Source organism: Anomaloglossus baeobatrachus, chromosome 1 (assembly GCF_048569485.1).
Source record: "Anomaloglossus baeobatrachus isolate aAnoBae1 chromosome 1, aAnoBae1.hap1, whole genome shotgun sequence".
NCBI classification, from domain to species: domain Eukaryota; kingdom Metazoa; phylum Chordata; class Amphibia; order Anura; family Aromobatidae; genus Anomaloglossus; species Anomaloglossus baeobatrachus.
The window spans coordinates 751205470-751229432 of NC_134353.1; the positions used below are offsets into that span (position 1 = coordinate 751205470).

General features: G+C 44.1%; 1 protein-coding gene across 2 annotated transcripts in view; it reads right to left on the reverse strand.

The window, feature by feature from the left end:
- SH2B3 (SH2B adaptor protein 3) overlaps window positions 1–23963 on the reverse strand; it is a 229453-nt gene that overhangs the window by 21701 nt on the left and 183789 nt on the right. For both annotated transcript variants that reach the window (XM_075323834.1, XM_075323823.1), the window contains exon 5: window positions 13653–13741. In XM_075323834.1, coding sequence (XP_075179949.1) covers window positions 13653–13741 — 89 coding nt within the window. The remainder of the gene's footprint in view (window positions 1–13652; window positions 13742–23963) is intronic.

Sequence of the window (23963 nt, forward strand, 5' to 3'; positions counted from 1 at the left end):
ACAGCGCACGTTGTACAAGGAGAAGCTGTATTGGAGAGTGATGCAAAAGAAGCAGTTTCTGCAAGCACGCCACAAACAGAGTCGCCTGAGGTATGCAAAAGCACATTTGGACAAGCCAGTTACATTTTGGAAGAAGGTCTTGTGGACTGATGAAACAAAGATTGAGTTGTTTGGTCATACAAAAAGGCGTTATGCATGGAGGCAAAAAAACACGGCATTCCAAGAAAGGCACTTGCTACCCACAGTAAAATTTGGTGGAGGTTCCATCATGCTTTGAGTTGTGTGGCCAATGCTGGCATCAAGAATCTTGTTAAAGTTGAGGGTCGCATGGATTCAACTCAGCAGATTCTTGACAATAATGTGCAAGAATCAGTGACGAAGTTGAAGTTACGCAGGGGATGGATATTTCAGCAAGACAATGATCCAAAACACCTCTCCAAATCTACTCAGGAATTCATGCAGAGGAACAATTACAATGTTCTGGAACGGCCATCCCTGTTACATCTCGTGGCTCTCCTCTTGCAAGGAATGAGGTGGTCCCCCATTCCTTGTCTGCCGCGAGCCCTCTTGTTCAGCAGCGCCAAAGGCCTGGGAGACTGCAGGAGTTTCCTCCTCCTAGATGCAGCAGAAGGGTGACACCTAGTGGTTTACTCCTTGTAAGGAATGGAGTGGTCTCCCATCCCTTGCCTGCCACGTGTTGTCCTGCTCAGCATCGCAGAGGGTCGGAGTGGTTGCACAGTGTGCAAAGGATAGATGCTCAGGGAAGCAGCAAGACTTCCCTTAGCTCTGCACATTGTGAAACTGAAGATCCCGCCTTTATGACCCAGAGGCAGGAGGTTGAGCATGTGCCCCACGTGACGTCTTCTGATTCGCTCACTGGTATCACACGGCCAGATAACGAGGCTGGTGATGTGCTGAATCCTGACTGGCCGGGCCAGGACGTCACAGATCATGATTGGGTCACATCCGTCTCGCGCCCGCCCTTGGCTGGAGCTACATCTCCATAAAAACCCCTCCTGCCATCATGGCGGTGCGCGACCGTCCTTCTATGTTTGGATGTCTGGCAGCGTGCTGCCACGCCACTGTACAGACATTGTATTTTGCAGGTCTCGCCCCTGCCTTGCTGCTCCTGCAGTATTCCGTTTAACAGGCTGTGTTCCTGTCCCAGGTGAGCTCCTTGAATTTCTGTCGGACTCACCTGGTTTCTGAAGCACACGTGCGTGGGCACCTCTGTGCTACCCTCGTGCCATATTCCTGTGACTCCCGCTGGCACACGTGCGTAGGCACCTCTGTGCGTCCCCGTGCAACAGGTACACCGAGTTGTGAGCCCCGTGCCATACAACCCTCACGGGTTAGGGCGGACAGGTGTACGCAGATTGTCTGTGACATTCCAGACGATCGCTAGCAGCAACCCGCTCACTCTTCTCCCACCATAGCAGCGGTCCCTTACACCGCACAGTGGACCTTGACCGGCGGAAGCTGTCCATATACCATCTTGGCACGCTTCCCCGGGTCCCCCTCGTAACATTACGGTCGCGCCAAAGGTCTGGCTATGGCAGAAGAGCAGCAGCAGTTGCTGCGTTATGTGCAGCAGTTGGAGTCACGATTGGCAGCTGTGGAGCGGTCTTCCCCCGATAAGGCTGCTCTAGCGACAATTGCCACCCAAGCGGCTACTCAGGCTGTGGAATTGAGCGGAAAGTCGCCTCGCCTTGCGCTCCCAGAGCGCTTCAACGGGGACAGCTCCGAGTGCCGTGGTTTCATAAACCAGGTTACCACCTACTTGGAGATGTCCGCCACTCTTTATGCTACTGAGAAGGCGAAAGTAGCATTCGTCCAGTCCCTGCTCACAGGGAGAGCGCTAAAATGGTCCACGCCGTTGTGGGAGCGCGGAGATCGGGTGGTGAATCACCTTCCAGTTTATCTTGAGGCCATGAGAAAGGTGTTCCTCGGGCCTCAAGTCACCCACGACTCCGCGCTGCGACTCCTACGCCTTCGGCAAAAGTCCACTTCAGTCGGGGACTTTGCGGTGCAGTTCAGGACACTCGCCGCAGAGCTGGACTGGCCAGATAAAGTCCTTGTCCCTGTGTTCTGGGAGGGTCTGGCAGGGTTCGTCAAAGACGCACTGGCCACGCGTGATGTGCCGACCACCTTAGAGGCCTTGATACGGCTTGCTTCTCGCATAGCCATCCGCCACGCGGAGCGGAGGCTCGAGGACTCTTCAGCACCCACGTCTACCTGGCCTACAGAGCCTCTGACTCTCCTTCCCCACCAGACCAGTCTCCCAGCCAGTTCTGTTGATGACTCTGTGGAGCCCATGGAAGTCTCCAAAGTGGTCTCCTCTACCACAGGCTCTCGGCCGCCGGTCGTTTGCTTTGCCTGTGGGCAGAGGGGACATGTAGCTACCCGATGTTCAAAACCATCGGAAAAGAGACAAAGTCTGGTTTCCATCAGAGGAGAAACCCTAGACGCTGCCTCTCCTTCTAAATTAACCCTCAGCGCCCAGTTGCAGTTCGGCACCACTGTCTTCCCTGCCCTGGCTTGCTTAGACACTGGCGCTGACGGCAATTTCATTTCAGCCTCCCTGGCAACTAGGTACTCTGTTCCCCTGGTCCTGTTGCCTAAACCAATCAGTGTCCAGGTAGTCAACGGGTCCCTACTTGCCAAACCCATTACCCAGATCACCGTCCCTCTCAGGATGGATGTACCACCAGGCCACAATGAGCAGGTGTCCTTTCTGGTGCTTCCAGAAGGGACGGATGAGATCCTACTAGGACTCCCCTGGTTGAAACGGCATGCTCCGATACTCAACTGGACAACAGGGGAGATCTCGTCCTGGGCAGGGTCATGTAAAGAACACCTCGGGACCACCGGGTCACCCACTCCCCTAGACCTGGTGCCACCTGGCCAGACCCTCGTTCCCCCTAGGTAACGGAATGATGTACTTTCCTGGGACCATACCTCCAAGGTCGTGGGCCTCTTCAGGTCCAAAAGGACCAGAGTTCTAGAGGCCAGGCATGATTGGTGGCCGACGGCCGACTCCTCGTCCGACAACCCTGCAGTAGCGAGGTTGGTTAAAACAAAAATCGTTCAGGGCAAGAGGTACTTCCTCGTGGAGTGGGTCGGTCGTGGACCGAAGCATAGGACCTGGGAATTGGGGGATCATGTCCACGCTCCGGGTTTGGTAGCAGCCTTTGAGCACAGGCGGCGGGGGGGCCCTAGACGGGGGGGTAATGTTACATCTCGTGGCTCTCCTCTTGCAAGGAATGAGGTGGTCCCCCATTCCTTGTCTGCCGCGAGCCCTCTTGCTCAGCAGCGCCAAAGGCCTGGGAGACTGCAGGAGTTTCCTCCTCCTAGATGCAGCAGAAGGGTGACACCTAGTGGTTTACTCCTTGTAAGGAATGGAGTGGTCTCCCATCCCTTGCCTGCCACGTGTCGTCCTGCTCAGCATCGCAGAGGGTCGGAGTGGTTGCACAGTGTGCAAAGGATAGATGCTCAGGGAAGCAGCAAGACTTCCCTTAGCTCTGCACATTGTGAAACTGAAGATCCCGCCTTTATGACCCAGAGGCAGGAGGTTGAGCATGTGCCCCACGTGACGTCTTCTGATTCGCTCACTGGTATCACACGGCCAGATAACGAGGCTGGTGATGTGCTGAATCCTGACTGGCCGGGCCAGGACGTCACAGATCATGATTGGGTCACATCCGTCTCGCGCCCGCCCTTGGCTGGAGCTACATCTCCATAAAAACCCCTCCTGCCATCATGGCGGCGCGCAACCGTCCTTCTATGTTTGGATGTCTGGCAGCGTGCTGCCACGCCACTGTACAGACATTGTATTTTGCAGGTCTCGCCCCTGCCTTGCTGCTCCGGCAGTATTCCGTTTAACAGGCTGTGTTCCTGTCCCAGGTGAGCTCCTTGAATCTCTGTCGGACTCACCTGGTTTCTGAAGCACACGTGCGTGGGCACCTCTGTGCTACCCTCGTGCCATATTCCTGTGACTCCCGCTGGCACACGTGCGTAGGCACCTCTGTGCGTCCCCGTGCAACAGGTACACCGAGTTGTGAGCCCCGTGCCATACAACCCTCACGGGTTAGGGCGGACAGGTGTACGCAGATCGTCTGTGACATTCCAGACGATCGCTAGCAGCAACCCGCTCACTCTTCTCCCACCATAGCAGCGGTCCCTTACACCGCACAGTGGACCTTGACCGGCGGAAGCTGTCCATATACCATCTTGGCACGCTTCCCCGGGTCCCCCTCGTAACACATCCCAGTCCCCAGACCTGAATATCATTGAAAATCTGTGGGATGATTTTAAGCGTGCTGTCCATGCTCGGCGACCATCAAACTTAACTGAACTGGAATTGTTTTGTAAACAGGAATGGTCAAATATACCTTCATCCAGGATCCAGGAACTCATTAAAAGCTACAGGAAGCGACTAGAGGCTATTATATTTGCAAAAGGAGGATCTATAAAATATTAATGTCACTTTTATGTTGAGGTGCCCATATTTTTGCACCGGTCAAATTTTGTTTAAATGCGAATTGAACATTTTCTGTTAGTACAATAAACCTCATTTCAATCCAGAAATATTAGTCCATCAGTTATTAGATATATGAAACTGAAATAGCTGTTGCAAAAACCCAAATTGTTATAAAGAAAAAAGGTTAACATTAATTGGGGAGCCCAAACGTTTTCATATGACTGTATATTAAGACCAAATTAATAATATCCACAGACAACCTGCCAGAAATACAGTGGAATGAAGTATTTTATTTACATTCACATGCTGTAAAAAAAATAAAAACAATAAAAATAATTACCATGCTGTAGATTTTAATATTGGCAACATACTCAAAATTTGCTGTGGATTCTACATGGAAAAGGTGGATTATTCTGGTTAAACTAAAATGGGACTAATCCATTTGAGGATCCATTCACCAATCCATGGTAGAAATGTGTATAGTTTTGGATTTGTGTAAATCTGATCTTGCGCAGTGCGCCTCTGAGGCGGGGTGTAGGCATCCTGGCTTCATAGAGGCACAGTCTGCATGATCAGAAAAACAGCTTCTGCCCTTCCGATCATGCACAGTGCGCCACTCTGAAGCCGGGAAGCGTACACCTGGCTTCAAAGGAGCAGTAACACTGTCAAAATGAACTGTGCGCATGCGCAAGATTTCCAGGAGGTGTGATAACACCGGGGCTTGGAAATCATGTTATCATGCACACACACAAGGACGTGACAACATGGAAATAGGATTGACTAGTCTGGGGAAACAACGCCCCTTTGCCGAGTTTATACATGCTTTTTATAAACATTGATTTTAGTAAATAGCATTTTACTTGGCTGGTTAGGCAGGGAATTTGGTTATACAGATGTGAATGCTGCTGGGTTGGAGGGCATAAGGGACTTGACAGGTTCTCTTTAAAGTTGTACAGTGCAACATGGCCTTATACAGTAAATATTTGTGGGCAAAGTAGATGTTGTATATGACTTAATTCATAATCCACAGATTGCAGCATTAGTGTAGCACTGTGAACAGATTAAGGGGAATATGTACTTAGAATCCACACTAATTTGTTGGACCTTCCAGCTCACACTTTGCAGGTTTTTACATTTACAGGTGCTCTTATCTATAACCCATGTTTGACATCTGTTTTTTTGCTGTGACTTTGAGCAATTTTTGGGGGGAAGAAGAATCTGTTTTTGGAATAGTTCTTTCATAACTATAGGTACCACATGTGCACCACCTATAAAAACATCACATACATCTGCATACGTAGTCACTGCAGAAAGAAAAAGGAATGGCACCAACGTCATCCCGTGACTGGCTGTAGCAGGCGCATGTGATAGAACATGTCATTATTTCAGGAAAATAAAGACCAGAGGGGAACATCAGAGTATCTGCACTGAAGCGATTTATAAAAAGAATAAAGTTTGTTTTTATTTATTACATTTCCCAGAGAGTTGAATGTTTGAAGCTCTCAGACAACCCCTTTCTTTGCTCAGAAATGCACAGTTCAATTCAGCAGTTTACAATCCAGACAAAAAAAATCCAGCGCCAAGGTGAAGGTAAAATTAATCTATCATTATTAGAATTGTTTAAAATCCAAGCTCAGAATCCGTGAGTAAAAAATTCTTTATTTCCTGAAGCACAGAGGATAAACCACTAAAGGCACATGGAGGCAGATCACAGGGAAAGCCCACGCGTTTCAGATGCTATCCTGTGTCCTTTTGCCAAGCTGGGTAGGAAACAAATAATTTTTTAATCATGGATTCTGAACTTGGATTGTAAACAGTTCTAAATAAGATGGATTAATATTATCTTCACCTTGGAGCTGGATTTTTTTTGTTTGAAATGTGGACTCTTCATGCTGGTCAGGGCGTTGCTTCCTTGCTCCATCTCCACATCGCACAGGTGAGCTGGCTATATCTTTTCTTTCTACCTATTCAGCAGTTTGCCTGCTTTTTAGTAGTTTGTTTTAGTTACAGGGGCTTTCCACTACTATGATTTGATGACCAATTTTGAATGGGTTGTTCTAATCTTCTTTCTTCAGTAGCGCACCTCTCCTTTGCCTTCTGGCTTCCTGTTTGCCAGGGGTCAGTGCGCTCCTGAAGACTGTCAGTTCAGACCAATGGCATGCTCACGCTACTGGCATAAACCAAGTGCTCTCTGATGCTACAGAGATGGCTGGATCCAGCAATCCAGCAGGCCTCAGAGCAGTGTTTGCAGGCCATATACCAAACAGCTTACAAGCACACACTCCTGACCTAAGAAAGTAGCCAATGGTGACTGTGACTGCAGGTATGCCAATCCCATACATGCGGTTATGTGACCGCCCACTACCATGGGTAATAATGGCGGTGTGAGCATCACACCTTGTCCCGATTTGGTGATATGAAGTGATTACAGATTTTTCTTCTGAGACTGAACAACCCCTTTAAGATAGGTGCTAAATACACTGTTTTACAGCCAAATTAGCTCAGAGACAATAACAGTTAAACTCAACTAAAGGGTGCTTTACACGCTGCGACATCGCTAACGATATATCGTCGGGGTCACGGTGATTGTGACGCACATCCGGCGCCGTTAGCGACATCGCAGCGTGTGACAGCTAGGAGCGCCGATCAACGATCGTAAAAATGTCAAAAATCGTTGATTGTTGACACGTCGCTCCTTTTCATAATATCGTTGCTGCTGCAGGTACGATGTTGTTCGGCGTTCCAGCGGCACCACACATCGCTATGTGTGACACCGCAGGAACGACGAACATCTCCTTACCTGCGTCTACCGGCAATGAGGAAGGAAGGAGGTGGGCGGGATCTTCCGCCCACTCATCTCCGCCCCTCCGCTTCTATTGGACAGCTGCCGTGTGACGTCGCTATGACGCCGCACGAACCGCCCCCTTAGAAAGGATGCGGTTCGCCGGCCATAGCGACGTCGCAGGGAAGGTAAGTCCTTGTGACGGTTGTAAGCGATGTTGTGCGCCACGGACAGCGATTTGCCGGGGCGCACAACCGAGCTAGCGAGATCACAGCGTGTAAAGTGTCCTTTACTATATGGTGCTGAAAACGAATGTAATGCTTAACTTTGCTGACAGGCTCTAATTTTCAAGCAGAGGTTGTAATCACTTATGACACCTTTCTTGCAGGCCTAAAGATAAATTGTGACTTTAATATTTCATCATAATTATTGGATTCTTAGTAGCTAGTCTATTACATCATCTATTTAGTCTATTGAGCCTTCAGTATTCTACCATCTTCGGTGGCCAATTAACAACCACCAACTCAGCTCCATTGATGTAACCCTAATTAAAGTTGCTTCACCTCCTTTTATAAATGCCGTCTGTGTAATTTCTTTTTATGATTCTTAGCTTAGTTTCATAACATATTTACATGTTTCTATATGTTTTTTTTTAGATATGCCTATGCCTGGATAGTTTTTGCTGCATATGCAGAGAAATTACTTTTGCGGCACAAAAGTAAAACTACTAAGATAAGTAAAGCTTACAACATGTATTTTGACTGCAGTATTGAATATCAGGATAAAAGGTGAGCTCCACACATATGCTTCAATAGATGTGTATCACATCTTACCCAGTGGTTGCATGGGAAGAGGCAATCTATGCCTTCTGCAGACCCAATGATCTGAAGAGAGCCAACCGATCACACTACCAATTGCTATTTCTGTATGGTGCCCTCATTAGGAAAGCAGTTTCAGGGATGAAGAAGTGGTGGACTTTACAGTATCCAAACATTCAATCTGCAGTTTTTTTTATCGAGTTTTGATGCTGCCTTTTTTGTCTCTGTTTGGTGTGTCATCCATTAAATATACCTGCTTTTTTAAACTTCCTGGTATTACTTACTTTTACGGGGGCGAACAAGGGAAATGAGTAGGGGTTGTCAGAGTAGTGGACATCCCCTTTAACCTTCGTCCGGCTGAATAGGTACAATTGTAACTATTCCCTTTTTAAATTGCAATAATTTTTTTTTTCGAAAAGCCATAGAGGGCTGAAATTTCGTGACATCTCAGCAGTTTTGGTCCAGAATATATTGGCCAAATTTCATAAAATATCTCCACCCCCTTCCGAGATAAGGGGTCGAGAAATTTTGGCAAAATTATGCAGCCTGACAAAGGTTAAGTGAGTTGTCGACAATTTTTACGTTGATGACCTATCCTAAGGATTGGTCATATATAATAGATCAGTAATGTACTGACATTCAGGACTTCTATTTGTTCAGCTGTTAACTCCAATATTCGCCAGATGTAAACAGTATATGAAGCGGAACATGACAGGTCTATCTCCATGGTTAGTTACCATTCTTGGGTATGCAAATTAATGGGCGCAGATCCACAGTACCCAATAGTGGACCATGACGAACCTGTGCTGTTCCGCTGCATATAATGTTTACATCTGGCCCTGCTGGAGCTGCTGACAGCCGACCAGTTAGAGGTACTGGCTGCAAATCCCCCATCATTCTGAAAGTTTTGCATTTAGAGATGAGCGGACCCGTGGAAGTTTGGGCTCTGTAGGTTCAGCGAATTTTAAACAAAGTTCTGTTCTGGACCTGAACTTGACACGAACCTTATTTCAACTCACTAATTTGGCAGTTCAGCGCTCCTCCCACATATAGCCAGCCATAAACAGAACACTTCCAGGGGAGGGTTTTTATTTCGTAGCTACTACATCTGATAATGCTGTTGTTACCCCCAGTGTGAGCCATCTAAACACTGCAAGCGGCTCGCACTGAGCGTACCCAAGCATGGAGCGTACCTGAGCACATCAATGCACCGATTTTTATTTTTTTTTGTAAAGTCTGTGTTTTGTACGAACACTGAACGTTCAGGGTTCGCTCATCTCTACATACGAACAGTAAACAAACACCGAACTCGGACTTTTCTAAAAGTCTGTGTTAAAGTCCGAACCTGGGACACCCGGTGTCCGGTACAAACCCCCAACTTTACCGGTCAGATTCACTCATTTTTAGTTGCAATAGCTTTTTTGGGTGACTGAGCTGGTGACCTATATGATGTTTAAAGAGATTTTTTAGATCTCTTATAATGTCTAGATCTTTACAAACACTTGAAACCACATTACATGGAATATGTCACTTTCTAAAGATAGAGGCTAAGTAACGTGAGTAGCAAAACTATTGCTCTGCCTTTTAACCTGTGTCGCTGAATACATGAGATGTCACCTGTAACAGACAAGCTACGAATACGAGGCTCTGAAAGCGGCGGAAACACACTTGTAATTCATGGAAATTCAAAGCAAGGAGAACAGAGCTGGAGGAGGACAAGCTCTGGAAATCTCACAATGATTAATTGCTAACAGAGTTCTTGGTATTTCAATAACAGGAAAAGCCTTTCAGCATAGCGCTGGAGGCTGAACCATATGCAAACCCTACAGGTCAACATGCACTTCCTCTGCTTCCTGCTTTAGAAACAGCAATTATCACCTACACAGCAAATCACACATGCAGTGATCCCCGGCAGCAGGTGACTTCTCCAAATCATGCATGACAACCACCTGAACTATCACAGACCTACTCCACAGTAGTACGCCAAGGAAAACAGCTGGACTTTGACCTTCAACTTCTGTCTTATAGTCTATGTCCTATTTAGTCTAAGAACCCAATGTACAGAAATTCATAACCAGACTGCACACGGAATACAGAAATATACAATCTCTCCAGACTAATGGTTTATGCAATGACTTAGGAATACACAAAAGCTTCCATTATGTTATGTCCACGCATTCAAGCATCGAATCCGTCCACACCTAGATCTTTACAGAATTCTGCCGGCAATGCAAGTAAGGGACTTTAAACCCCAACCAATCATGTACACTGGCAAAAATATCCACTTTGGAATAATGAACAAGCTCCAGATCTTAAAATCCATAACGTGGAATATTGCAGCGGATTCTGGCTCTAGTGTATTACAAAACGGCTAACCTGTTGCAGAAATTCTTATGTTCATTTTCCAATTTCTGCAACAGATTTTCTGAAATATCCACAATCTGAGAACAGAACTTTGCACAACACTCTTAAAAAAGAAGCTTTGGGCAAATTTTCATAATTTGTAAATTGGACCTACAAGAGTCGCATATCATACCATTCATGTCATACCAGGGCTGGTCATTCTTTAACTGTAAAGGGGGCTTTACACGCTACGTTAATGTTTTATCGTCGGGGTCACGCCGTTAGTGACGCACATTCGGCGTCATTAACAATATCACAGCGTGTGACACTTTTGTGCGACCTAAAACGATCGTAAAAGTGGCCAATATCGTTTGCCGCGGAGAGGTCGTCCTAAAACCGAAAATCGTTTAATGCTCATTAGCGATGTTGTTCCTCGTTCCTGCGGCAGCACACATCGCTATGTGTGACACTGCAGGAGCGAGGAACATCTCCTTACCTGTCTCCACCGGCTATGCGGAAGGAAGGAGGTGGGCGGGATGTTACGTCCCGCTCATCTCCGCCCCTCCGCTTCTATTGGACGCTTGCCGTGTGACGTCGCTGTGACGCCGCACGACCCACCCCCTTAGAAAGGAGGCGGATCGCCGGCCAGATCCACGTCGCAGGGCAGGTAAGTCCGTGTGACGGGGGTGCGCGATTTTGTGCGTGACGGGCAGCGATATGCCCGTGTCGCACAAACGATGGGGGCGGGTACGCACGCTAGCGATATCGGCAATGATATCGTAGCGTGTAAAGCCCCCTTTACGGTAACTGTTTACTCAGAGCAAGTTTCCAAAGTCCATTGTTAGAGATTATCGGACCTGAACAATAAAGTTCGGTGTTCATACTGAATACAGCCTTTACAAAAAAAATCAGTGTTCGAGTTTGGGTGCTTTATGTCAAACTGCAAACTACTTGAACAAGCATCGCTGGGTTCGGGTACACTTGGTGCTCAGCCCAGAATGAGACGCTTGCAGTGTTTGAATGGCACACACTCGAGGTAAAATCAGTGTTGTCGGATGTAGTGTCCACAAAAAAAAAAGAAAAAAAACACTTTCTCTCTCCCCCAGGAGGGCTCTGTTTATGGCTGGCTGTATTTGGGCGACCCGAACTGTCCAATTAGTGGCTTCCAATGGGGTTCAGGTCACGTTCGGGTCCCGATTCAAACATCTAAAGTCCGTCTGAACCCGCCACACCAAACTTCAATGGGTCCGCTCATCTCTATCCATTGTAAGTCCAACGACACAGGAAATAACAAAATGCCTGCATGTTACTAGGCTGCACTAAAGAACTTGTCAAAATGGTGCCCCCTTCTTTATAAGCAGGATGTCCAAGTAAAGAAAGCAGTGGTTGTGTCTTTAATGGGGGAGAGTCACTCTTCGCTTTGGCTAATAGAGCAGGGGACTCTCTTCTATCACATACACTACAGTTCTGAAAATTGTTTAATTGTGGGTGCAGTAATTATTGGCAATTTTATCTGTATATATACTCCAAAATGAAGATGAACATAAAGATGAATATAGACCTCAAAGGAAAAAGAGCTAAGATGTTTCTGGTACTCCTGTGTTACGGAAACAGTATAGGTCCCTGTGCTTTCCAGCTTCCATGACTCCCATTCAACCATGACTTAGCTGTTCTCACAAGTTTCCAAAGCTCCACCAATCAGGGTCTGGACAGAGTTAATACGACCCAGTCATGAAAGGCTGAGACGAGAGTAAAACCCGCTTTACACGCTGCAATGTATCTTACAATGTGTCGGCGGGGTCATGTCGTAAGTGACACACATCCGGCATTGTAAGTTACAGTGCAGTGTGTGACAGGTAAGTGCGATTGAACGTTAAAACGTTCATTGCATACACATCGTACCTGTCTCTAGAGTTAGATTGTTCATCGTACCCGGGGTAGCACACATTGCAGTGTGTGACACCCCGGGAACGACGAACAGATCTTACCTACGTCCTGCGGCTCCCGGCCCACAATGCGGAAGGAAGGAGGTGGGCGGGATGTTTACGTCCCGCTCAGGTCCACCCCTCCGCTTCTATTGGCCGGCTGCCGCGTGATGTCGATGTGACGCAGAACGTCCCTCCCACTCCAGGAAGTGGACGTTCGCCGCCCACATCGAGGTCGTATGGACGGGTAAGTACGTGTGACGGGGGGTTACTCCTATGTGCAGCACGTTCAACATATTGAACGTGCCACACATAGGATGGGGCATTGCAAATCGCATACGAAATCGCATGCGAAATTGCAACGTGTAAAGCAGGCTTAATAGAGATGAGTAAACCCACGGACGTTTGGTTCGGCGGGTTCAGTCGCACTTTAGATAAAGTTTGGTTTGGGGAGTGGACTTGACCTGAACCCCAATGGAAGTCACTAATTAGGCAGTTTGGGTCTCCGTCTATATGCAGCCAGCCATAAACAGAACACTTCACAGAAGGTTGGGCAGAGTTTTTCCATTTTTTTGGGTGCACACTACATCCGGTCACGCTGTTATTACCACCAGGGCGAGTCATTCAAACACTCTAAGTGGCTCACACTGGACCAAGCACTGTGCGTATCTGAGCACAGAGATGCTCACACAAGCAATTTGCATACGTAAAGCTACCATAACTCTGACCCTGAAGTCTATTTTTTTTGTAAAGTCTGTGCTTGGTACAAACACCGAACCTCATCTCTAGAGAGTAACCCTTTAAGCACATAAACTTCATGTTGAATGGGAAGGTTAGAAAAAAATTCTGCAACAAATCTGTGTGCGACTATAATATAATTCAAGGTTTCTAGTGTTGAATCAGATGTGAAACGTCATGTAAAATATGAAACTGTGCAAATAGAAAAAAACAAACCACGTATTTACTGTTATCAATGATCGTCTAACCTACCAGCCTAGGAATAAGGTAAGTGTTGAGAAAAGACTATTCAAATGTACATATATTATATAAAGACAGGTACAGCAGAAGAACGAAACATCATATTTAGATATAAATGAAGGATTTTGCATTCTGAAATAAGATGTGTATTAGGAGCTTTGGAATTACATAAAATCCTAATCATTCTATTAATATCACTGAAGTCCCATTGTCTGGCCACCACTTGTCTGGCAATAATGAAAAGTTTTTTTTGTTTAGTTAAAACTGGAAAAAAAAACAAAAAAAAACAACAAATCTCCCACCATAAAACAAAGTGGATGGCCTACCCGCAGTTCATGCACTCTTTGATTTCTGAAGTCCAGGAATTTAGCTGCTGGTCATCTACAACTTCAAAAATAACTTCAGTTGTATTAACCTAAAAAAAAAAAATATAGGAAAACAGGAAAAAAGATAAATATCACAAAACACTCTTAATTCTGGATGAAACCCACAAAGGCTTCCTTTGAAATGTGCTTATCCACATCTAAAAGGGCTATCTATATCAGTGTGTGAGAACACATTCTGTCATGTAAGGACTGCTTATTCTCCTTAGGGCTGTTAGTACACACATTGGAAGGTTATTGCGACAGACGTTTGCTATTTTGGTTAGACAAAACAGATGTTTTCACTCATAAACCGGTACAATTATTGTCCATTGTATCTACTTTTTACTTACAATATGAACTAGTAAAAAAAAAGGCTTGCCAGCAGCCAACAGTATGCCTTAAATGGGTCATCTCGGTAAGACAACCCCTGTTCATGTGTCTTATTCTTTGGGCCAGAAAAGAGAGCCATACAGGAATGTCTCCTGCACAGGCGACAACCTCAACCTGGCCAACCAATTACAGAAATGGTTATTCATTAGGGATGATCGAATACCTCAAATATTCGGCTTCGCAAATATTTGCCGAATAGCTCGCCGCTATTTGACTATTCGAGAATATTCGATGCGCAATGTAACTCTATGGGAAATCCGAATAACAACTATTCGGAACTATTCGGGCTTCCCATAGACTTACATTGCACATTGAATATTTGCATAGCGACGATATATTCGTCAGATATTTGCGAAGCCGAATATTTGAGGTATTCGATCATCCCTATTATTCATTAAAATGGGCAACACACAATGCATCATGGTGTATGGCAGACTGATAACAGCTGATTAGATGGGGCAAGAGAAGTGCCGGACCTTTTAAAAAGTCAATACACTGACGTGCAAAAGGGTAACAATGTTTTAAACTTTTTAATTTCAGGCTCCATATTTCACCATCCACTACATCTTTGTGAATAAGAATCTTCATTTTACAGACAATCATCTTGGCTATCTCATATCTACATTTTACTTGCAACTAATTAGCTTATGATTAGTTATGCGGATTCTTGTCATAGCTCTAGATTGTTACTGTTTTGCTCCTGGAGGTGGAAAAATCTTTTTCATCCTGTACACTACAAAATAAAACTTTTTCTCACATTCCCTAATAACTTAGTGTGTTATTATGTTGATTTCTAAGCAAAAGGTCACTAGGATGAATCTAGAAGCAGCCATGAATAGATTTCCCAAGAAAAGAGAATCAGCATTATCTATTTCATCGAGAGCAGTCTCTCGGCCAAAAAATTGCCAAACTGAATCATATGAGTATCATGACAGTTGGGAGTATAAAAAATTAAGTCCGTCCATCTATTCCAAAGCCAAAATGTGGACGCCCAGGCAAAAGATCGGGAGTCAACAAGTTGGCTCATCACAAGGTCTATCATTTCTGGCGCGACAAACATGGCAGTGAAGGTGGCTCCTATGCTTCATAATAGGGAGATCACAGACAACCATGCAAGCACAAGCCTGGAATGGTGGCCTAAAAAAGGTGAAAAAAGCTTCAACTTCAATATCACCATAAGGCCCGTTTCACACGTCAGTGAAAAACACTGACGTTTTTCACTGGCGTGTAAAACACGCACATGTCCCTCCGTGTGCCGTGAATCACGGCACACATGGGTTGTCTAAGTGCAATCCGGGCTCCGTTCTCCGTGGCCTGTAATTGCACTTAGAGATTAACTCACCTGTGCGCGCTCCCGCTCTCCATGGTGCTGATCGCTCCCGCGGTGCAGCATCCGGCCGGCGCTGACCCCCGCAGCAGCTGCTTCCGGGTCGGCTGTGTCGTGCATAATGAATATGCGCGACAGTAATGAGCCGGCTCAGAAGCAGCCGGCAGAACGGGCTGCAGAGAGCGTCGATGGAGCCGGGTGAGTAAAAATGATTTCTATTTTAAAAGCACGTTTTTTTTCTGGCACGTGTCTCACGGATCACACCACTGCGTGGTCCGTGGGACATCAGTGATGCCAGAAAAAAATGGACATGTCTCCGTGCGGCAATCACGCACACGCGGGTACGCCGCACGGAGACACGTGCAGTGAAAAATCACTGATGTGTGAGCAGACCCATTCATTATAATGGGTCTGCGTATGTCAGTGATTCTGGTACGTGTAAAAAAAAGCACAAACGTACCAGAATCACTGACGTGTGAAAGGGGCCTAAGAAGCATTGGCTCGAGTTTGCAAGAAAGTACAAAAAGTGGAAAAAGGTGATTTGGAGAAATGAGGCAAAAGTCAATAGACTAGGCTCTGATGGGATTAAATAAGTCTGGAAGAAACAAGGGAAAAAGAGTCTAACAGAGAAATTAAGGGCACTGTCAAGTTCAGTAGAGGAAGCATGATGATATGGGATTGTTTCACAGAAAAAGGCACTGGACACTTGACCAGGATCGATGGTAGTCTCAATGCTGAGCTATATGTGAGTATCCTAAAAGACGAGATACTTCATACACTCGGGCGGGTATGAAAAGGATGACAAAGTATTCTAGCAGGACAATGAACCGAATCATATGTCCAGATTGGCACAGATATGGTTCAATGACAATGAAGTAGAGGCGCTGTATTGGCCCCCAAAGTACCTAGACCTCAACCCAATCGAATAATTGTGGAAAGAGATGAAGGAAAAGTTGAATGAAGAGATGTAGTGAGTTGATCATTATGCACCAACATTGGGAATGTGTAGAAGAGACCTGTGATCAAATTTCAGGCAAGATATGCTTGAATCTGATAGAGAGCATGCCTAGAAGGATTCAGTCAGTGCTGAAAGCCAAAGGTGGATTTGTAAAATACTAACAAAATAATAAAATTTAACATTTAGATTTTTAAGAGCAAAACAGTAACAATACAATGACATGACAAGAATCTGCATAACAATCATGAGCTAAATAGTTGCAAGTCCAATTTATATATGAGATGGCCAAGATGATTGTCTATAAAAGGTAGTCTCCGTTTGAAGCTGTAGTGGATGGTGAGATATGGAGCCTGAAAGTCAAAAGTTCAAACCATTGTTGCCCTTTTGCTTGCCAGTGTATTTTCTTGAGAAACAACCTTGTGAGTGAGAAAGTTCATTTATAGTATTGACATCTATTTAAAAGTTATGTAGGAGTTACTCAACAGCTCAAAAGTCACAGGTTTGAGACCACTATAGCACTTTGCTGCTTGCTATTCATGCAGCAGAATATTTCTTACTTCCTTAAGAAAGCAGAGGTGCTGAGTAGGACAATATTTAACTTTAAGAGGCTTGTCAAAGCAAATAAAAATTTTTTGTCTGTGTCTCAACCTGAAATGTATTGATCTTGCTAGTTTATTTACAAAAGCCTGATAATTTGGACCTTGTACCAGTAAGGCTATGTGCACACGCAGCGTTTTTTTGACGCTGCGTTTTTGGCCGCTAAAAACGCTCAAAAACGCACCCGCGGCAAAAAAACGCGGCAAAAAATGCATGCGTTTTTACGGCGATTTGGTGCGTTTTTGGCTGCATTTTTTCAATGCACTGCATAGGGGAAAACGCAGAAAAACGCAGGAAAGAATTGACATGTCCATTTTTTTTAAGCTCAAAAAAGCACCTTAAAAAAAAGTTGTGTGCAAACAGCAAAAATGAAAACTCATAGACTTTGCTGGGGAAGCAAAGTCATGCAGTTTTGAGGCTAAAAACGCACCCGAAAAATGCGCAAAAACGCCGCGAAAAACGTGTGCACATAGCCTAAAGGTTATGTAGCACCCCTAAACCTAGATCATATGATCATAGGTCAGTCAGGTTATAAAAACCCCTAAATTGCAACCTGATATTGCTTCAAAAAGTAGGATCGTCATGATTTAGCTTTCATATGTCAGTTGAGGGTATGGATATACTGAACTGCTTGGATGACAATAGTATTGAATCTACACTGTCTGAAGAATTATTAGGCAAGTTGTATTTTAGAGGATTTTTTTTTATTATTGATCAACAACTATGTTCTCAATCAACCCAAAAGACTCAAATATCAAAGCTTAATATTTTTGGAAGTTGGAGTGGGTTTTTTTAGATTTGGCTATCTTAGGAGGATATCTGTTTTTACAGGTAACTATTACTGTGCAGAATTATTTAAGCAACTTAATAAAAACCAAATATATTCCAGTCTCACTTGTTTATTTTCATCAGGTAAGCCAATATAACTGCACAAAATTAGAAATAGAATTAGAAATAGAAATAAACATTTCTGACATACAAAAACAAAACCCCAAAAAAATGAGTGACCAATATAGCCACCTTTCTTTATGATGACAGTCAACAGCCTACCATCCATAGATTCTGTCAGTTGCTTGATCTGTTTCCAATCAACATTGCGTGCAGCAGCCACCACAGCCCCTTAGCCACTGTTCAGAGAGGTGTACTGTTTTCCCTCCCTGTAGATCTTACATTTTATGAGGAACCACAGGTTCTCTATAGGGTTCAGATCAGGTGAACAAGGGGGCCATGTCATTATTTTTTCATCTTTTAGACCTTTACTGGCCAGCCACGCTGTGGAGTAGTTGGATCCATGTGATGGAGCATTGTGCTGTATGAAAATCATGTTTTTCTTGAACGATACCGACTTCTTCTTGTACCACTGCTTGAAGAAATTGTCTTCCAGAAACTGGCAGTAGGTCTGGGAGTTGAGCTTCACTCCATCCTAAACCCGAAAAGGTCCCACAAGTTCATCTTTGATCTTTGATACCAGCCCATACCAGTACCCCACCTCCACCTTGCTGGCGTCTGAGTCGGAGTGGAGCCTGCCCTTAACTTATCCAGCCTCTGGCCCATCCATGTGGCCCATGAAGAGTCAATCTTATTTCATCAGTCCAGGGTGGTCGTTTTTCAGCCTTCCTTACCTTGGCCATGTCCCTGAGTATGGCACATCTTGTGGTTTTTGATACTCCAGTAACGTTGCAGCTCTGAAATATGGCCAAACTGGTGGGAAATGGCAGCTTGGCAGCTTCACGCCTGATTTTCCTCAATTCATGGGCATTCATTTTGCGACTTTTTTGCCCAACATGCTTCTTGCGGCCCTGTTGGCTATTTGCCATGATTGTTTGATTGTTTGGTGATCATGCTTTAAATGTTTGGCAATTTCAAGACTGCTGCATCCCTCTGCAAGACATCTCACAATTTTCGACTTTTCAGAGCCCGTCAAATCTCTCTTCTGACCCATTTTGCCAAAGGAACGGAATTTGCCTAATAATTAAGCACACTTTATATAGGGTGTTGATGTCATTACACCACACTCCTCCTCATTACAAAGATGCACATCACCTGATTTACGTAATTGGTAGTTGGCTCTCAAGCCTATACAGCTTGGAGTAGGACAACATGTATAACAATTATTATATGATCAAAATACTCATTTGCTTAATAATTCTGCACACAGTGTAAGGTATGTTTGATTAGCTTAGATATGGAGGCTCTGCATAGCTTTATCTTCTGCACCACTTACACACATAGACAGATAATTGTACTAATAGAGGACCTCTACCAATTATTATAACTCCAAAGTATTTCCTTTTAATTCTAAAAAGTACCACCATCTCAAATCCAACTCAATGGGGGATCACCTGTGTACACAAAATGCTTAACTCTTCCAGGAATGGTGGAACAAATGCATGTTTTTTTGGAAAAGGAGAATTGGCCAAATATGTGGAAAACTATAGTAAAGTTCACCAATATATGAAAAGATTAACATCTTTTATGACAGCTGCCATCTGAAACTTCTACACATCCATGATATTATTAACTGCTTTGGAAAAGGAGTGGTGTATGTGGTGACATGGACACACCCAAAGAACAATGTGGAGGATTGTTCCTGGAGTTTTAGAAGGATTGTCCAGAAACAAGTAGGCAATATTAAGTATTCAGGAGACACAAGACCAAATCCAGCCTTCAGGGCATGCGATCTGTGAGCAGGACATAAACCACCATTGTTAGCCAGTCTTGCGTAGTACCCTGTCCTAGAGGAAACAATGGAACACTATAATGTTCTACTGAATAGAATCCAATAGATCTGTAAACTAACTAATACAAATGTTCTGATTGATTACTCAGAAAGAGTGAAACACTATAAAAGACCTTCTATGTCGAATCTTCACTGAATAAATGACCAGTTGGCCAACATATTGCTGGCACTCACCAAATTAGTTTTTTTTCATGAACTCACCCATTTAACTTCTTACCAGTGTTTCAAAATTAGATTTTAGTTGTGTGGTAATACTGTGTTTCCCCGAAAATAAAATATTGTCTTATAAGCCCTACTCCAAAAATAAGCCCTAGTTGCGGATCATCATACTAATAGTAACCTGTATTACTGAAGTAGTATTGGTGTATGTTGCTGTAAGTAAACCATTTGAATATGTAACTAGGGTGTCTATCAACGTAAACCAAACCAAAAGAAACCCTTTAAAACTAGATTTTATTAATATCACTTAAAATCGTTTAGAAACACCACATACCCGTGTGAAATACTAGAGAAATCTTCAGATAAAATCTTATTCAATACAAGGAAGGGGAAGGGAGTAGGGCTATAGCCCTAATGTTTCCCTTCCTAGCTGCGGAGGTTGGTACCCTAGGAAATACGAAGTGGCGCACCCGCTCACCGAAGACTGACCCTCCTATCCCTACAGTGACAGCCTTATACGTGCTGCTATCCTAAGTGTTGGGACATAACATAAACACAGTGAAATAGTCACACCATATATTTTTATGCAGAGTAGGATACCTCAATAAATCCTAGCTTTGGATCATAAATGTATATCTCAATTCAAATCAATATCCTAAATAAATACCCTAATGCCAGATCTAATATTTATCTTACATCAATAGATCTAATTTCAAAAGGTATGAGTACATCCACTGTATGCAAATTTGTCAAAAGGCTAAACAGGGTATAACAGCATCTGTATAATCGCAAACACTTAGCTTATGCTGTGAAAAAAGGCCCAGGAAGAGTATAGTCACTTGTCAGCTAGTTAATGGAATGAATATTCACTCCTCTTCCTGCCCATAATCCCGCCCACCCCTCTGCCGCTGTCAGTGATTGGAATTTGTGTTAATGAAAAAATCAATATTCACCCCCTTCCCCACCCACTCCTCTGCCGCCACCAGTAACTGGAACTTGTGTTAATGAAAAAAGGAATATTCACCCCCTTCCTCGCCCACCCCTCTATGCGGGGTGTCAGTGATACAATCAGACTGTCATATTACTGCCAGAGGATTGCAGTGCAATGCTTACACTGCCTGTCGGCTCTCCTTACCTGATTGTGACAGCTGCATAGAAATACACGCTGACACGATCGGGTCAGAAGACACGCTAGCCATTGCGAGCATCCTGCTTCAATCCTTGGGCAGTAATATTACAGTCTGAGTGAATCACTGAGCACGCACATGGGTGGGTGGGGAAAGGGTGCATATATTCATTTTTCAATAACAAGTGACCCAATTAGTGACACCAATACAAAATATAAAACATACCCTGGGAACAAGCCCTGGCACATCTTTTGGAGCCAACAAATGCATATTCCCAAAATCTAAACATCTAAATCTAGATCTTATTTTCGGGGAAACATGGTAGTTGTCCTTAATAATTTCACCAATGGATCTTTTCATGTAGCGTATTATTAGGAGTACCTCCCTCTGTTGGTGACATGGTTCTGAGTTTATTATTAACAGCAGGTCTGTTACCTAATTGATGAACATGCAGATCACGTTAGTGCTCAGTGCAGAGTATTTTCCTAGTGTAAATGTGACCTAACATTTTAGAATGATTTCACAATCGGACTCTTTTACATTGAAATACCAATTCTATCGCAAAGCTGAGAATTCTCTGACACATACTAATGACTCAAAGATATTATAATGACTCGACTATTAACCGTTCCTTGTGCATTTTTTTAGCTGTGTTCTCAGTGCTAGCTAAATAAGACATTAACAGATATCCTATTCTATTAATGATCTTATCAAAATACATACATGGAAAATCGTTAATGTACATGATGGCAACTTGCAAACATTAAAGAGAAGGATGGCGGAGAATGAAGGAAGAGATCAGATCTTTGTAGATTTTTTTTTTAAATGTCCAAATCAGCAGTGCAGTCTGTACTCTAAGTCCAAACTCTGACTTTTGGCTTATATTATACATCTTTATTCTTTCAATTGCAGAACCCAAACTCCATCCATTTTTACGCCCGGGGCGTTTTCTACTGCAGGATGTAATAGCAGACTTGCAGCTGGGCTGTGAGCGATCAGACTGTTCACATCATTCATCTAGTTTCCTGCTAAGGCGGCAGAAAGCTCTGTGAATAGTGTGCTCCCACCATTACTCCTCCTGTCCCCACTACAGGCTTCTAGACCTGAGAAAGATACGGCCAAGCCTGTAATAAGCTAAAGGCTTTGGATGGAATTGTTTTGGAATTGTTTTTTAGCTTGGATCACCACTGTACTTACTGAGATGGACAGTATTGAGAGAGAATAGATGTGGTGTTCTGCTCCGTACACTGTGCACATCTGGCCGCTGAAGGACTATGAGCGCCAGCCCTTTACTGATCAGATATTGGTGATTTATTCTATGCATAGGTCATTTATATACAAATTGTGGACAATGCCTATAAAGCTGTTCAAGATGTTACTTTCACACAGGAACCTTTTAAACTAGGTGACACCAGACATTGTACGTAAACAAGTGCTGATCAATTTGTTATATTATACACTGTGTGCAGAATTATTAGGCAAGTTGTATTTTAGAGGATTTTTTTATTATTGAACAAACAACTATGTTCTCAATCAACCCAAAAGACTCATAAATATCAAAGCTTAATATTTTTGCAAGTTGGAGTGTTTTTTTTTAGATTTGGCTATCTAAGGCTATGTGCCCACGCTGCGGAAAATGCGCAGATTTTGCCGCAGATTTTTCGCGGAAAATCCGCAGATTTTCCGGAAATCTGCAGCACAGCTACTCCCCAGCCATTTCTATGACATTTGGGAAATGCTGTGCCCACGCTGCGGATTTTTCCGCAGAGGAAATCGTGCGGATTTTCGTGCGGAAAAATCTGCAGCATGTCAATTATTGTTGCGGATTTCTCCGCAGGGTCCCATATACTTACCTGCCTTGATAGAGACCCGAGTCACTTCTCCATCCAGTGTACAGCAGCGCGGTGGATCCAGCCAGGTACAGGAAGGAAGAGGTGGGCGGGGCCTGCACGAGCTCTGGTCATGTGACAGCCGGAGCTAGTTCAGGCCCGCCCACCTCCAGCACATGAGTGAACTAGACGCTGCCTGACAGTGACCCGGCCGCCGGAAAGCGAGGTGCTGCATGATGGAGGTAAGTATGAGCACCCCGATCACTGCAGCACTTGTTCTGCATTGAGGATGCAGTGCCGAAGCCATGGTACTGTATCCTCAATGCAGAATGCCCGCACCATATCCGCACGACATTCCGTTGTGAATCTGCAGCATTGAAACAGAGAAAGTTCTATTGCGGATTTCTGGGAGCACCGGCGGAATGTCTTGTGGATATATCCGCAGGACAATGTCCCCATGGGCACATAGCCTTAGGAGGATATCTGTTTGTGCAGGTAACTATTACTGTACAGAATTATTAGGCAACTTAATAAAAACCAAATATATTCCCATCTCACTTGTTTATTTTCACAGGTAAACCATTATAACTGCACAAAATTTAGAAATAAACATTTTCTGACATGCAAAAACAAAACCCTCAAAAATTAGTGACCAATATAGCCACCTTTCTTTATGATGTCACTCGACAGCCTACCATCCATAGATTCTGTCAGTTGCTTGATCTGGTTACAATATTTTTATTACATATTAGAACATTTATATATTACATTAGTTTAGTGGAACAAAGTAGAAACATTAGACAATTTCTTTGTAAACAGATCAAACATTTGCATTTTTTGTTTGAGGGGAGGTAAGCTGGGGAGGGAAGGCGGAAGGAGAGATCCTTATTGGGGAAACCGGGAAAAGAAAGGTGAAATGGGATTAGGAAAATGGTTAGAAGGAGAACTACCATGCATAATAATCATTTGCTAAGACTTCTGTGCAACATATATATAGCTTAGTTTAGTTATATCTTCTTTGCAAATATTGAGAATCATTTCTTTTAAGAAATATGTACAAGAAAGAAAAAAAGAGGAAGCAAGAAAAGCAAGCAAGAAAGAAAGGAAAAAATTGATTGGGGTATTTGTCAAAGGACTATTTGTGT